Genomic DNA, 17459 nt, shown 5'->3' with positions numbered 1-17459 from the left:
CTTCATCCGGGTGGACTTGGGCGCCTAGACTGGCTAAGTGCCATTGCTCTATCCAAAGGGACACCTATAGAAGATGAGGTCCAATGATGATGTACTCCTATAGGCTGTGTGGCAGTAGTAGTGGTATCTGCCATACTCTGTCGTGTATAAGTGAAAAAGCGAGTGATTGCTATCTGTCTATGTGAGCCGAGCTATGGGGGCCTTCTACTCCGTAGAATTGTTGCTCTGCGCCTCTGGAGCTCCAAGAGGAAGAATCCCAAGCATCTGTGATCTTCAAACTGCATGATCCATCTCAAGGGTCCAAAACCCTCTCGAAATAGACAGTGGTATCTACCTCGTATATCATAATATACCGTGCATCGGTAGATGTAGTGTTCCTCGGTATTTGGCTCTCTGTCGCATAGTGGGCATATGCGTTCCTTTGTCTGTATACCCTCCCATCTACCTGTCTCAATTTTCAGGTGGTGGGATGAGGTGCGGATCTGACCAATAACTGTGCGTAGTCCATGAGGCAGCTGTGTCTCCATATAATTGGGTTGGGTGATGAAACCATCCGTAGATACTTGAAGGAAGTGGGTCTGGTACTGTGCCATCCTCGTGCCATGGGGGGAGGGGGGTCGGATCTAGGTCTTTTCCGTATCTAACTTCAGTATGTATGCTTTGATCACATGGTTTAGCTCTGATCGGCTTAGGTCAAGTGTAGGGCAATCCAAGCTATAGTCAAAGGGGGGTAGTCTGTCAATTTGCAACCCATGTAGACTCATCCATGTACTCATCTGAGCATACCAACAATGTCTATCACCATTTGCTGCTAGTTGTCTAGAAGAGCCCAGGGCTAGCCATGGGTATCTATCTTGGGGGAGCTCCCATAGTCTATGTATGAAAGTCACTGCTTGGACCAAGGCCTCAGCCACCATGGGTGATGCTCCCAACTCAGCTCTGATAATCTCATGTGGGATCGAGCTCTTCGCTTGTATCATACGTGAGATCATCATGACCAGTGGCCTTTCCATATGCTCCCACCCGTCATAGTATTCCTTCTCTAGTCCATCCTGGTCTCCCAAAGGCTGTCTCATTGTGTGAAAGAGACTCGGACCCCAAATAGCTGCCCCATATAGGAGTGTGGGTGTAACCAGGGTGTCAAAAAGCCACAATTCGGTGCGCGGCTCATGAAATTGTATGTGAGCACATTGCCTCTCCAATGCACCTAAGGCTGCATATGCTTTTGCCAAACGAGCCTCTGATGTCTCTCTCCAAGAGAACTGTGGTCCCTTCAATGTGACCACCAAATTGACATACTGCCTAACCATCTCCACTGGCTCTCCATCAAAAGTATATTGGTGCTCAGCTCTTGTCACCCAAGCAGCTGAAGTGTTAAATACCATAACTATAGTTTTCCCAAGGTTCACCTTAAGATCTCTATCTCTGCAAAAAGCTGATAATGATCCAAGTGTTTATTTAGTCCCTCACGTGAGTCAGATATAACTACAATATCGTCGGCATAAAGCAGTAATGGTATCAGCACTCCAGCTAGGCTGGCTCCGGCTCCACCAGTTGTGTGCACATATTCTGAAATTTCATCTATGTACAACCCAAATAGTGTCGGTGAAAGTGGACTGCCTTGTTTCACCCCAATGGTGCTATTGACTGTATCTGAGATGCCCTTAGGTGTTCGTACTCTGCCCGTCACTGTCTCATACAAGGCATAGATACTCCACTGTATCTCTACAGGCACATCAATGTTTTGCATTCTTGTCATGAGTCTAGCACGTGGCACTGTGTCAAAGGCCTTGCAAAAGTCCACAAAACAGCAGTAGATTTTTTTCTTGAATGCCTTGCCTTCTTCGATAATTTCCGTCAAAGTAAAGATATGGTCTAGAATTGTACATCCCCTTCTGAAGCCAGCCTAGCCTTTTGATCTTAGGCCATGCATCTCGGCCCATTCACTCAATGCTTGTTCCACGATAGAGCCATATATTTTGGCCACCATGTGTCCAATCATGATAGTTCGATAGTTACTAGGTAGCGCAAGGTCTCCACTCTTAAAGAGCGGCACAATAATATGGTCCGACCAACAGGTTGGAAATCCCTCATAAACTGCCCTATTAAAGATGTGAGCCAGCGTTGGTGCCAAGATATCACAACATGCGCGAAGTGTTCAGCTACTAAAGCATCATGATCTTGGGCTTTTCCATTTTTCAGTTTCCATGTGGCATTCCTCACTTTTTTTCCTGTGAAAAATCTGCAATTTGCTGGTCTTAAGGTTGAGGGGAGTGGCATAGGCTCTTGGCCAGGAACATCATAGAGTGTGCAAGCATATCCATGCCAATCATCCGGTCTAGTAATGTGTAAGGGTGGTTGGTTCTCATGCATCTTTTTCCAGGCTTTCTTGCTGTCCTGTCCCAAGAACATGGAATATGTTTCTGTTTCTAGTCTGCTCAGGTATTCCCCCTTCTTTTTGTGTACCAATCGTTTGAAGAGTGTTCGAGCATGCTTATGTGTACATATGCCAAGTGTCTCTTCTCACTAAAAGCGTGCTCGTGTCTCTCTGTATGCATCATCATACCAGCCATTTTGTGGGGCATTACCTCGTGGAGGTTTAATTGATGGTGTAGTGTGTGGAAAAGCGTAGGCTGCTGAAGTGTGTATTATCTCGGCCAACTGTCCTGTAAACTCATTCGGAGAGGCCTGTGTGTCTAGCTCCCTGAATGCATCTCGCACAGTAGTGCTGTATATGTGTGAGGTCACTTCCACAAAATCATAGCGTGGTAATTTTGTTGTGTGGCTGTGCTTCGTGTATATGCCCATATTGCATTGTGAAAGCTAGAATAGCTTGGTCTGCTGCTAATCCAATTGGTTTGTTTGAGATTTCTAAGCTTTTTATGTCAGGTAGCAAGTTGGGTTATCCAATCAAATAGTCCACTATGCTTGACCCTTTCTTGTTATTCCAACATGTGAAACCATTAGATCTTGGCCACTGTGGCAGCCCGTTAAGGATGGCCAAACCATGTGCACTTCCCAATGCCAGTAGATGTGTTCTATATTCTGTTATCTCTCTATCTTGGCCTGATCCAACTAATCTCACTTCATCTAATGCAATATCTTTGAACATCTCATCACTAGTGTCAAAGAAAGCAGATTGGTTGCTTCTTGTGCGTGCATTAAAGTCTCCTGCTAGTAGAATGTCCCCAATTCTCATGAATCTCATTATGTCCTCATATAGTGGTGTATACAGGGATGCCTCTTTAGGGGCAAACTTAGAGTATGCAGGGGGAAAGTAGCATATGGCAATATACATGTCTCGAGTTCTACTTGTACGTAACCTGATCCACATGTATCTTGCCTCTACATCTCTATGTACCACTTGGACTGTATCTCGGAGCTCTACTCTAAATAGAATTGCCACACCTCCTAATCCCCTTGTCCCTCCAGGCCGCCTAGGTTGAGGGCGATATACACTTTCCCATCTATATCCATATACATCAGGTAGATGGCTGTCTTTACATTGATGTGTCTCAGTATACATAGCAATGTCTATCCCTTTGAAAGTATCCTCAAAATAACCTGCATCTGTCTTAAGGGAGCCATTGCAATTCCACAGTGTGAACTTAAGGGTCTCATAGGCCGCGCACCGTCATGCTGTCCTTTTCTCTGTGATGATGACTCTTCCATCTTTGTAGACAGCCCATTTAGCTGCTTTCCATGTCTCTAGAACACATGGCATATTTTCCCTCCTGTGGGCTATCTGGGCTGGGGTGAGGTCGTCATCTAGGTAGATCTTTTCTCCTTTGAGAGCGAGCCTCTTGGAGAGGAAGGCTCTCTTCTTTTCCAAGTCTCCAAACTTCAAGATGAGGACTTTTGTTTTTGTGTCAACTTTCCCGACTCGCCAAGCCCCAATGATGGGTATATTTGTAGCCCGAATTTTGGTGGCAAAAGCTGTAGCATCTTCAATGGGGAAGCTTTTCTCATCTAGTCCAACCACTCTTACGTGGAGTGCGAGTGCGCATCTTTTTGTCTCTTCTTCAAGGTGGCATTCATAACTTCCACTTTGTTGCCATGCATTCCTTTGTTCTTTTTTGCCACATCTATCCATTCTGCATTCTTTGACATTATTCTCAACATTCTCCATTTTCGTTTGGGTGCCTTCCACCACACTTGCATAGGTGTGCATATTCTTTTTTAAAACATCCATTTCTTTTTGTAGTTCCGGTGTGATTTGTGGTTCCTTTTATGCGTCTAGTTTCTTTTTGCATTCCTCTAGTTCTTCTTGTAGATTAGAGATCATTGAGTCTTTCTCTGCTATGTGTGCGTCCAATGTTTGTTGCATCTCCTTTTTTAGTTCTTCCATCATTTCAGCTCGAACCCGCTCTTAAATATCCTCATGATACGCATTTCAGCACGGAGTATGGTCAACATCTCCTCATATAGTGTTTCGTTCATTTTGTGGGATGTCTTCCCATATGTAGTTGACCTTGGAGAGATATTCCAATCTTGGGTTTTACGCCCATAGGTTTTGTATCTCGTGTTCTTTGGCGGTGTATGAAACATTGTTTCCTTGGTTGGTTTTATGATTCCTTCATTGTCAGTTTTTTCCATCATGATTATAGTATGTGCTATAGCGTAAAATTGTTTACAGTCTAACTAGAGTAGTTAACCAATAACATAAACTATCACTATAGCATGAACTGTCAATATATCATAAATTGTCAATGTGATTGCATCATAAGATATGACTATAGCATAAACTGTCAATATAGCATAGAACTGTCAATCTCACCTAATTTGTCACTGTAGCATGAAATGTTAATGTGCGTCAGTCTAAATTCACGCAAGTCTCCAGTCTAAACAACACGGCAAGGTTCACATCAGTCTGAGCATATTTTCAATCTTAGTACATTCACACAGGTCTGCATTCACGTCAGTCTGAGAGAGTCAAGAGATTTCTTATACAGTCATAGTCACGACCCAAAACTATCCCATTAGTCACTGCGCATCCCTGCAGATACTGTTCACAAGTTCCACCACTGTTTACTACAGGTACATCTTGACACTATTCACTTAGTATTCCTGCATCACTACATTACAGCATTCTCAGTGCTCCTGCGTCAGTATCTTCATCCCAGCATTCTCACTACAGCATTCTCATTTGTCATAGTACATTCGTCATTGCTGCCACAGTACATTCGTCACAGTACATTGCTCTGCTAGACACGTATGCTAGTGTGACGCCTGTCTCGTCCGCATCCATCTCGCCACGCCTGTCGCATCAGCGTCTGTCTGTCATGCTCGTCACGCTAGTGTCATGCCTGTCTCGGCAAAATATCCCGTGATGCCCGTCATGCCAGCATCACGCCCGTCTCGTCACGCCTGTCGCATCAGCTAGTGTCATGCCCGTCACGAGAGAGAGAGAGAGAGAGAGAGAGAGAGAGAGAGAGAGAGAGAGAGAGAGAGAGAGAGAGAGAGAGGTTAGAGAGAGAGAGAGAGCAGAGAGAGAGAGAGAGAGAGAGAGAGAGAGGAGAGAGAGAGAGAGAGAGAGAGAGGGGGAACGCGATGTCGGGGAGCGCGTCGCCTGTCGCGCTGCCATAGCCAGGTTCACCACCATCGTCTGGGCCCGTCGTCGCCTGCAGCTGCCTGCCGCCCATCGCCTGCAGCTGCCCGTCCCCTGCCGCGGCCCGTCGCCCGTCGCCTGTTGCCTGCAGCTGCCCGTCGCCTGCAGCTACCCGTCGCCTGCAGGACTGTCACCCGTTGCCCGCCCCTGACGCCCCGTTGGCCGCGGCTGCCCCTGGCGTCCTGTTCCGTCGGGCGCAATTGGGTCCTTCGCCCCGCTGCTGGTCGGCCCATCGCCAGCGGCCCCCGCCCTGTTGTCGCCCGCCTGAGTGGTGGGCTCTACACCAGTTTTTGTTTGTTTGCCCTCTGAGTTTTAGGGTTTCTGCTGGCGAGGCCCCTGCCCTGCGCCCTCGACTATCCCGTGCTGCCGTCGACTGCCAGACCTGTGCCCCACCCTCAGGCCCGTGCACCGTTAGGGTTGCGCCCTGCCACACGCGCTCGTAGGACAGCCCACGACTCAGGCTGACAGGACGCGTGTGAAGACAACAGTATGGCTGGCCTGGATTTGGACTTTCTTGACCGGACGGTGGCAGCCCTTGGCCCTGATTCCGATGCAGAGGAGCCGGAAGATATGGTGCCATGCACGGAGGAGTTACCGCCGACTTCTGAACAGCCGCCTGCCGGCAAACGCTCCATGCATACGCCTGATGAGCCAATGAGCCCTCCGGAACGCTCCTATGCGCAAGTGGCCTCTGATCCTGTGGATTCGCAGGAAATTGACTGGGAGCATTTGCTGGACTTCGCCAATACTCTGCTTGGTGATTATGTCCAGCATAATACCGAATCTTTTTCTGTTGCGGGAACGGATGATGTGCTGGAAGCCACGGTCAACCCCAAATCAGTCTTGCGATCCTTCTCGGTGTTCTATGACCGTGCCGTTATACTTTTCTTCACTGGCAGGATCCCAGTGCTTTCGCACATTCGCCAGTGGTTGCACCATCTATTGCAAGGGGAGTCGGTTGAGGAGATCTTCCTTGGACCTCGCGGGTTTTATGAGGTCCTGCTGAAATCAGAAACGCATCGCGCTGAGCTCCTGTCCAAGTTGCCGCTATTCTTTGATCGCCGCTTGGTTCATGTTGTGCCATGGCGCCCCATGGCCGACTTCCAGCGTCTGCTTCAACGCGAATGCCCGGTGTGGGTGGAGGTGGAAAACTGTCCGGCGGTCTATTGGCCCATGTTGAAGGATGCGATGGCAGTTGTGGGAACAGTGCTGGTTCCCCCAAGCCTCAGGGCGATGAACCGCAACCGTTTATGCATGCTCTGGGACACGGCCAAGAAAAGGCCCGCGTGGCTTCGCCTCAATTGTTCGGGCATGCATCCTTTGTATTTTCGCTTAAAATGGGGCAACTTTGCGGGCCACTGCTTTTCATGTGGAAAACTGGGGCATTTCATGGCCGAATGCCCTGAAAAGCAGACGTCTTCGGAGGATGCGCAGGTTGCGCTGCCCAAGGACGACATGGTGCTTGATGCCACGCCCCAGGAAGCCCTTCAGTCTCCTCATGTCATGGATAAAGGCAAACAACAGGTCCTGAGTGTGGATTCCGGTCGCACTGACTGGATTGAGGCACGTCCTAAAAAAGGTAAAAAGTTGGATGCAGGCCTGGCAGATCCTGGGCCTCCCGCTTCCCAGGATTCCGTGCGCACGTATACGCGCCGGAAAGACATGGCCACTTCACAGCAGGCTGCGCGTCCTACGGCCCCGTCGGGCCCCCGCAATCAGTCTCCAAGGAGAGCCTATACCGACGGCCCCAGAGGCCCACCTGCCAAGCTGGCGTTCAATGCCAAAGGAAATGTTATTACACCCTGGGATCGGCGTTATCCCCGCCCCTCTCCCAAGGTAGTGGATTTCCCTTCTACCTCCAAAGCAGGTCGCCAGAATTCTTTCGCAGTATTGGCTGATTTTCTGGATGAGGGTGTCCTGGATGCTCTCGCGGAAAAGGTGAAATCGAGGCAGCAGGCGCCTCGTTCCTGACTTCCTTCTTTGAGAATACATGAAGATAGCCACGTGGAATGTGCGAGGCATTTGCTCTCGCCATAAGCAACATGCCATGTGGACCGTCTTGCACGAGAACCAGTGGGATGTATTGTGTGCAGTTGAGCACAAAAGTCACGGTGAAGCAGGGAAAGTGATAGATTGTCATGGATTTCGTCTGTTTTATGCAGGGACTCATGCTTCGCACTATTCGGGCGTGCTGATGATTGTCCATGAGAAATATCAGCCTGTCCTTGTTAAAAATGATGTGCAGGGCCCGTTTCTGGTGATCGAAGTCTTATTTGAAGGAGAGATTTTATGGCTGTTGGGCCTCTATGCTCCGAATGATCCCGCATCCCGACGGGATCTTTGGTCCACTTTGCAAGGCTCCATGTCACTCGGCCGAAGGGGCTTCTTGATGGGCGATTTCAATATGTGTGTTGACTCTTCACAGTCCACTTCAGGGCATTCGGTAATGGATACGCCGGAAAGCCGGGTGTGGAATTCCTTTGTTTTGCACGTGCTCAAGCAAGATCTTTGGTCGTGGCTTCACCCTTCTTTTTGAGGGTTTACTTTTCATTCCGCACAATATGCAACTACCTGGTCGCGACTGGACAGAATATATATCATGCAGGGCGATGATTTTCTTCCCTAGATGCTGGAGATGAAGGTCTTGCGGCAATATGCGTTGTCGGACCATTTCCCCCTCCAGCTTGAGATGCGAGCACACTCTATTGCACCTTTTGTGCAATTCCTGGATAGGCTCCCTTTACGTTTCAACTCCTCTTATTTGAAGCATTCAATTTTCCAGGGCTATATGCAGCAGCTGATTGAGAGGTTCTTATTGGACTTCGCCTCGGAGGGCTTGCCTTCATTTGCACGACTGCTCTCCAATGTGCAGCGAGTTGCTCGCCAGTATGGGATCCATCATGCCTCGCTTTGTCGCCGGCGTCGACATGCAGCAGAAGACCTACTGGCGTTGGTCCGTTCCTTGCTCCTGGATTCCCTTGATGATGATTTTCTGCTGTCTCTGGAGAGGCGGTTGGCCCATCTTATTCAAGTGTTTCAGTTGAAATCTTATCAACAGGCCAAGCTGCACAACTTCACGGACACAATGCAAGACAGCGCCTGCCAGTCTCATAAGTTCTTTCGCGCCTTGCATGCGTCTCCAGCTCGCGAAAATATGACCAGACTCCAGGATTCGGAAGGTCGCATGGTCACGGATCCGCAAACCATTGTCACTATGTGCAGAAACTATTTTATGGAACTCCTTGGTTCCTCTTCCTCGCCTTCTAGCCAGGTTACGCATGCCCGTTCGGTCTTCTATCAACTGGTCCGCCAGCAGGTTCCACTTGATATGCAAGCTGCTTTGGAGACGAATATTTGCGAGGAAGAGGTTATGGACGTTTTGTTGCACTTGTCGAATGATAAAAGTCCTGGCTGGGATGGTCTCACTAATGAATTCTTTCAGACCTCGGCCACGCAGTTGGTGAAGCCATTGGTGGCCATGTTTCAGCAAGTGTGGGAAACGGGGGTCATGCCCTCCTCATGGAAAGAAGGCCTTATCAAACTAATTCCAAAGGTCCCTTCGCCGTCAAAGTTGCAACACTGGAGACCAATCTCCTTGATGGGCTCCATGTATAAAATCTAAAAGTGCCACTGCTCTATCCAAAGGGACACCTACAGAAGATGAGGTCCTATGATGATGTACTCCCGTCGGCTGTGTGATAGTAGTAGTGGTATCTGCCATACTCTGTCATGTATCAGTGAAAAAGTCAGTGACTACTCTCTGTCTATGTGAGCCGAGCTGTGGGGGCCTCCTACTCCGTAGAATTGTTGCTCTGCGCCTTTGGAGCTCCAAGAGGAAAAATCCCAAGCATCTCTGATCTTCAAACTGCATGATCCGTCTCAGAGGTCCAAAACCCTCTCGAAACAGACAGTGGCATCTACCTCGTATGTCATAATATACACTGCATCGACAGATGTAGTGTTCCTCTGTCTCTGGCTCTCTGTCGCATAGTGGGCATATGCATTCTTCTGTCTGTATACCCTCCCATTTGCCTGTCTCAATCCTCAGGTGGTGGGATGAGGTGCGGATCAGATCAATAACTGTGCGTAGTCCATGAGGCCGCTGTGTGTCCATGTAATTGGGTCGGGTGATGAAACCATCCTCAAAGACATGAAGGAAGTGGGTCTGGTAGTGTGCCATCCTCGTGCCATGGGGGGAGGGGGGTCGGATCCAGGTCTTCTCCGTATCTAACTTCAGTATGTCTGCTCTGATCACATGGTTTAGCTCTGATCAAGTGTAGGGCAATCCAGGCTATAGTCAAAGGGGGGTAGTCTGTCAATTTGCAGCCCATGTAGACTCATCCATGTACTCATCTGAGCATACCAACAGTGTCTGTCACCGTCTGCCGCTAGTTTGTCTAGAAGAGGCTAGGGCTAGCCGTGGGTATCTATCTTGGGAGAGCTCCCATAGTCTATGTACGAAAGTCACTGCCTGGACCAAGGCCTCAGCCACCATGGGCGATGCTCCCAACCCAGCTCTGATAATCTCATGTGGGGTCGAGCTCTTTGCTCGTATCATGCGTGAGATCATCATGACCAGTGGTCTTTCCATATGCTCCCATCCGTCATAGTATTCCTTCTTTGGTCCATCCTGGTCTCCCAAAGGCTGTCTCCTCGTGTGAAAGAGACTCGGACCCCAAATAGCTGCCCCATATAGGAGTGTGGATGTAACCAGGGTGTCAAAAAGCCACTGTTTGGTGCGCGTCTCATGAAATTGTATGTGAACACATTGCCTCTCGAATGCACCTAAGGTTGCATATGCTTTTGCCAAACGAGCCTTTCATGTCTCTCTCCAAGAGAATTGTGGTCCCTTCAATGTGACCCCCAAATAAACATACTGCCTAACCATCTCCACTGGCTCTCCATCAAAAGTAAACTGGTGCTCAGCTCTTGTCACCCAAGCAGCTGAAGTGTTAAATACCATAACTTTAGTTTTCCCAAGGTTCACCTTAAGATCTCTATGTCTGCAAAAAGCTGATAATGCATCCAAGTGTCTATTTAGTCCCTCAGGTGGGTCAGATATAAGTACAATATCATCGGCATAAAGCTGTAATGGTATCAGCACTGCAGCTAGGCTGGCTCCGGCCCCACCAGTCCTATCCACATATTCTGAAATTTCATCTATATACAGCCCAAAAAGTGTCGGTGAAAGTGAACAGCCTTGTTTCACCCCAATGGTGCTATTGACTGTATCTGAGATGCCCTCAGGTGGTAAGACTGCAGAAAACGCAGGTCAAACAAGTCGCCTGTAGGGAGCAGCAGCCGCCTGAGCAGAAAAGGGGAAAACAATGTTGAAATCAGCAATAAAACACAGCAGAAACACAAATCCTGAAAACTGATACCATGTCAGAAGTGGAGCAGCGTGGAAGCATAAACATGTGCTGAAATGAACTGCTGAAACACAAGACAAAAAGAGAAAAGAGAAGAACACGGTACAGATGAGAACTCAGATGTATGCACGGGAAATGGAATCCATATATCTGAACATGAGATAGTCGCATACAATAGTGAGTCACTGGCTGCGTGGGCACCGGCACTGGCACTGGCTCCTCTCTCCACAGAGTCTGCAGATGGTGAAGGTGATACTGACTGAGGAGGAGCCTCTGAGTATAAATAGGCTGAAAAGTGGGGAGCAATAAATGCTGGTCGGCCAGCATTAATGCTGGCCGACTGGTGCATAAAATGCTCCACTGGCAGAAAATGCCACACCAGAAAAATACCTAATAAAAATGCCCAGCCCAGATCAAGCTCAGACTCACACATGAGCTGACAAATACTCTGCTAACATGTTGTATTCCGACGGATCTTGAAATGTAGCAAGGTAGCCTCTGAAGACGTCTGGCAGCAGCAAATGCAGCAGTATAGATGCCGGCAGATGACAGGTAGAGGAGAGAGAGAATCTGCAACATAGCAGGCTGATGATGATGTGGCAGAGTGACTGCAGCAGAGGCGCAAGTCTGATGAGATGGCAGTCGGTACAGCAGCAGCAAACAAAAACGCAGCTCCAAAATAGGTTGTCAGCTGTAGACAATGCAGCAGATGAAGCAAATGCAGCCCAAAACAGGCCACCGGGCTGTAAACGCAGCCTCCTGGAGGAGGTGACAACTGGCAGTAGCAATGGAAGGTGCGGACAGTGAGGTGAAGGCTGGAAACTAGCGCCAGATGGATGTAGACTGTATGAGGCACCTTTGGCTGATATATCCTCTACAAACAGGGTGGGGGCAGCGAAGCTCTAGCGCCACACACATGCAAAGATGATATTGACTAAATGGGAGGGTAGGCAGTCTATTTATAGAATGTTTAGAGCCTCCCAAATTAGGGTTCACTTGAGACACTAAAACTCTCTCTCACCGCCTTGGCTTAAAGAAATGGTTAAAATTCATTAATTAACTTGAGTTTTGGGGCTGCTTCATTAAAGCTAATGTTAATGTAGCTCAGTAGGGGTGTGTTCAACCAAGATATAGCTTTAAGTTCTTGTTCATTGGCATTTATAGGCTTGTGCATAATACCAAACCTATGGTTGTTTTTGCAACACTTGTAAACAGAGCAATAGAGTGGCTTCATTTCTTCAGCCAAAATCTCTTGTATGGGGTTGGTACACTTTGGAACAAGCGGAGCACCTTTGTACTCCTTTTGTTGTATTTGTTTATTTCGGAGTTTTGGTTGTCCACTAGATATTTCCTAATGGACCATTTAAAGTTGATTAATATAAATATATTTATTGAAAAAGAATTATTGTCTTTAAGCTTTTAAAAGAAGAATATTTTCTTGGACTTCTATATCCATTGAAATTCATTTCCCTTCGAAACTTTGTCACTTCCAATGCGCAAAAACTGAACAATGCTGCCTATAGCATCATACAATTATGTCATGAGTAGTCAAATTGAAGAAGCATACAACTAAAGGGCTTTGATATCTATGGAAGGATGAAGTGATTTCTTTGGTGTAGGCTGTACATATTTGGAGGTCGAAATGAAGAGAACAAGCTTTTGAATGACATTTATTATCTTGATCTCAAAACAATGACATGGTTTCAAGTTCGGTATTTCTTATTAATCCTTCAAGCTTATATTTAACTTGACATTTAATTAAGGAAATAAAATTACAAAATTCTTGATATCTCAAAGATATGACTTGTTTTTGTGTTTGGTTTACATTTCATTTGAGGTGTAGATCTTATTTTGAAAAGTCTTCCTTTGGATAGTTTAAGTGCCCAAAGAGCTATAATGTCTTGTGAAAGGAGAATTCTATAGTCTCAAGATGGCCACTTTAGTTGGTAGCTATTGTGTATAAGAAGTTGGGGAGGGGTTGAATGACTGGAGTGGTGGCATGTGGTTCTATTATAAATGTGTCTCCTCTCAAGAGAAGGACACAAATCCTGAATGCAAAGGAATGCATGTTAATTCTCCCTTATCCTCTATAGTCTCTTGGAAGACTAGAGTGGATGAGATATGCTATACCTAGTAACTTCACTAGTTTGACATGCCTAGTACCATCAAATTTGAAATAGTGGCCTCAGAGCTTGCTTCACAAGGTTTTGACATTGGAGGGACATCAGACTACCATGAAGTCTACCGACCATATGATTTTTCATGGGATGAGTTTGATTTGATCCTCATGCATGGAGACCAACAAGAACTAGAAGGTAATTTTGATTTTCTCCTTTAGGTTCAGTGCACAAACCTATTGATTTTACAAGAAGGATGAAATCTCCACCTAGGACTGCCATCCTATTGAAGAAATTGGGATGGAGTACAAGCTAATCTTCTCCTCTCCTTCATCTACTCTTGTGTTAGGTACAACTACTTTTACTTCTATATTAGCTCTGATTGTTTCTACTTCTTTGCAAGATTTTGGTGAGAATCATGAAGAGGAAAGTATTCTTCAGTCTACTGATAATAATCGAAGTCTTGAAGAGGACCGATATCTTTATTTGAACACTAGAAGAGATTTATGTAAGAAAAAGTCAGTAAACCCTTTTGTAAGTGTTCATTCTCTCTCTTTTCCTTCAGGTCTTGTTTCTCAAGCTCATTTTGAAGTTGGTACATCTTCCTTTTCATCATTTGCATCTTCTCACATTTCAATTTCAACTATTGAAATCAGAAAACAAATTTAATGTATTCACATCTAATTCATCATCAGCTCACTTTCAAAACCTACCCTTTCCACCCAATTCATCCATTACATCACCATTCACACCATTCAATTTTCCTTTTTCCCACACTCATTGTGACATCTCATATCAATTGGCAAGCATTTTCATCTCCCTCTTCCAAGCATCACTTGAGTCTGAGTGGTCATGTTCTCACACTCCTCTTCCTTATCCCTTCTCTCTTCAAGCACTAATTTATCAACCCTCTCCCACCTCCCTTCTCTCTAACTTTCAAGCCTCTCTCTCCCTCTCACCCCAAGCATCTCTCTCCTAAGTCCACCCCTCCCTCCCTCTCTCTCAAGCTTCTCCCTATCTCTCTTCAGCCTCTCTCTAGAATCATTCAAACAACTTGCATCGCAAGGGGACACTGAATGCTGGTACACCCATACTCAGGCCTGGTTGCAGCTGCATGGGCTACACATGGACCACCTCCCACCCCTACAATATAGTTTGTACTGCCCCCACCTGAAGATTAGCCGGGAGGAGCTGAACGGTGTCATTAGGGTGGATATTTTTCAGCTACACACAGCCAGGACATGGGTGTTACCGGCCGAGGATCTGGGGAAGAAGATGGCCTTCTACCGAGAGCACCTCCTACGCCTCACATCTAACGGCTTCATTATATGCCCGAGTTACATGGATGTACATTTGTCCCATGGGGTCTGAAGTGCCATCGGGAAACTCCATACATCATCACACCAACTACGGATCGAGACAAACAGATACGGAGTAGACTCTCTCCCCCCAGTGGACAGGATCTGCCAACTTTGTCAGGCTGGAGCAAGAGACAGAAGAGCATTACATATGTAGATGCCTAGTGTACTATGAGATTAGAGGCTGCTTCCACTGTCTCTTCAAGGAGGGATTCGGGCCACTCTCCCAAACACTAGACAAAGAATGGAGGTTCATGCAACACCAAAGAGGAAATCCTCTCCCTCACATGCCCTTGATCATGTACATAGGTTAGTTACCTTTCTTTAAGAAAGGCAACAACTTGCAGTGGATGAAGAGATGGTAGGTCAAGACCAATACCTATGGCTGCTGATGTTGAAGCCTTGAATATAGGCTTATCTTTGATTGATGCCTCCATTGTTGGTGGTGTCGACTCCACATTGGCGTTTGGCATTCATAAAAGACAAAGAATGGAGGATCGTGCAACATCAAAGAGGAAATCCTCTCTCTCACATGCCGTTGATTATGTGCGTAGATCGGTTGCCTTTCTTTAAGAAAGGCAACAACTTGCAATGTTGAGATAGTATGCATTGTCATTGAGTGTAATCTCGCATTGAATATTTTAAAGCAAGAGCAATGAAAGAACATAGTAAAAGCCATTGCCAATGTTAGTCCATGTGAAGGATGGATTGGTGTCACCTACCATGATATGTGGACTAAGAAATCAATGAAGAGGAGAGCGTTGATAGGATCCTTGATTCTATTGAGGTTTCATGGACAAAGTATGGATGCTCCATTCTCATCGATCGATGGAGTGACCATAAGAAACAGAGCATCATCAACACCTCATGTCTTGTTCACTTAGCACATATTTTTTGGGGGTGGTAGATACTAGCAAGATGGGGAGGAAATCCAGAGGCATCTTCATCTATTGTCACATTCAACAAGCCATCATTAAGATATACATTGTTTTCTAAAAATTGTTACTTTTTTAAGCTTTCATTGTTCAAGTTTTAAGTTTCGTATTATTAAATGATCATGAAGTCCCTCCCCCCCGTCCTCTCTCTTTGTTTTTTTTCCGTGAAGATAATTGAATTAAGTAGTAAATATATACATCAGACCATCAGGTCAGCATTCTCTCTAAATCTGTTACTTTCTGTTACATCAAACCATCAGGTCGTTAGAGAAATTTATGAAAGACTATCAGGACTTTAACACAAAGAATCAATCACACAGGTGGAGTAGAGCGAACAATAGTTAGCCGGGGGCAGCAATGTTAGGAAGAACCAGGTTAGTTGATATCATAGAAGAAATCTTCCATAGCTCTAAACCTTGAACACGGGCCACATGACCATGGATGCCCAAAACCGAATAAAAAATAAAGGCATTCCGAGTACACCAAATATGCCACAAGGCAGTCCATCTAAGGAAATGGAAAAGGTAGGAATAATGAGAATGCAAAAAAGGCACGGAGGGAAGCTTTCCCATAATCCATGAACGTGCAGTCCGACAAGAGGGAAAATGATGAAGCAATATTTCATCACATGTAGTGCAGAATACACAATGACCAGCAAAGATCTTTTGAGCACGCAATACCTCTCCAATTGGAAGACCACCGATCAACAGTCTCCACAAGAAGACTTTACCTTGATAGGGAACCTTAGACTTCCAAAGGTGAATGAATCTTTCTTGCCACTTCTTTTTGCCATCCCTAATATGCCATAAATTATTCACCTTTGTAGTGACCCATCTCTTGGCCTCCACCATTTGATGATATATGTGGTTAGCAAACCTCTTCTCGAAATCATCTGGGATCACAAACATCCAGTCATGCCATGGATAAAATGGTTGTAGCACTAGCAAAGGAGAGAACCTTTGAACTTTGACCTCTATGGATGACTAGATGTCACAATATCCAAGGGGTACTTGAAAGTGTTGACGTATACGCCGAAAAGAATAAAGATGGGACTTCCCAAGAATAACACTGTCAAAAACTGTTTGCAACCCCAAATGAGCCATCCGATTAAACTTGAGTCTGTGCAAATCTTTGTTTGGCCAATCCAACATCCTGGAGGATGCCAATACTTCTTCTTGCGGCGAATTCACCTCCTTGCAAATATCAGGGGGGTGCCAAACTGAAAAACGTAAGATCTCCTGGTAGGATGCAATCAAATGAGAAAGGAGAAAAGACTGGGAGATCTTAATAGGCCTCAAGGAATTAAGCACATGGCACTAGGAAGTATGAATAATTGTATACCATGAGAGATGTCAGTTTTTTCAATGAAAAATTTAGCAATCTCTCACCAAGGATGACTCTGTTCACATAAAGCCTGCGAAAGGGCCAACCTCACGGTTGTCGTATGCACATTAACATCCACCAAAGCTGGTCACCCCATCTGTTTAGGCGTAGTCACATGCTGCCCACGAAATCCAGACTTGTCCCAAACGATTGCCTTTCCTTTTCCACAACATGAATTTGATAGGCTGAACCAATTCCAAAAGGGACTTCTTAGTCCAAGGGAGTAGTGCCAGAAAGAACGATATCATACTGATCATAATACTTTGAGCAACTTTCAGTCTAACATGTAAAGGCAAGCCTTGAGATTTCCAGTACACGAACGTGTTATGAATCCGGGAGGCCATCCAATCCAGTAGGGCCCGGGGTGCTACCTCCACACCAATAGGATATCCCAAGTATCTGGTTATATTTCCCTTTGAGATCACAATTCCATGCCAGCCCAAGGCTTGCAAATTAGTCTCCGTATAGAAGAGTAGTGTAGATTTCTAAGTATTAATATGAAGACCTGATGCCAAAGCAAAAAGATTCGACGCTACCATTGCCTGATTAATATTAGTGCAGTCAGCCTCAAGGAACATAAAAGAATCATCTGCCAAATATTGACCCACAAGTTGAGTATCACCGGGAAGAGACAAGCCAACTATCTTGCCTTAATCAGCCAACTTATCCAACAATGAGAGCATTGGGTG

At 46.1% G+C, this 17459-nt stretch overlaps 1 protein-coding gene across 5 annotated transcripts in view; it reads left to right on the top strand.

Annotated features, from left to right (window-relative positions):
- The window catches only part of LOC148010708 (dynein regulatory complex subunit 7-like), a 358764-nt gene that overhangs the window by 151619 nt on the left and 189686 nt on the right, over positions 1–17459 (top strand). For all 5 annotated transcript variants that reach the window (XM_087671014.1, XM_087671012.1, XM_087671015.1 and 2 more), the window contains one exon: positions 12597–12684. In XM_087671014.1, coding sequence (XP_087527140.1) covers positions 12597–12684 — 88 coding nt within the window. The remainder of the gene's footprint in view (positions 1–12596; positions 12685–17459) is intronic.

The sequence above is a fragment of the Lygodium microphyllum genome, chromosome 29, assembly GCF_053477565.2.
Source record: "Lygodium microphyllum isolate KBCC chromosome 29, Lygodium_microphyllum_v1.1.10, whole genome shotgun sequence".
Classification (NCBI taxonomy): domain Eukaryota; kingdom Viridiplantae; phylum Streptophyta; class Polypodiopsida; order Schizaeales; family Lygodiaceae; genus Lygodium; species Lygodium microphyllum.
This window is presented reverse-complemented; position numbering and strand designations above follow the sequence as displayed.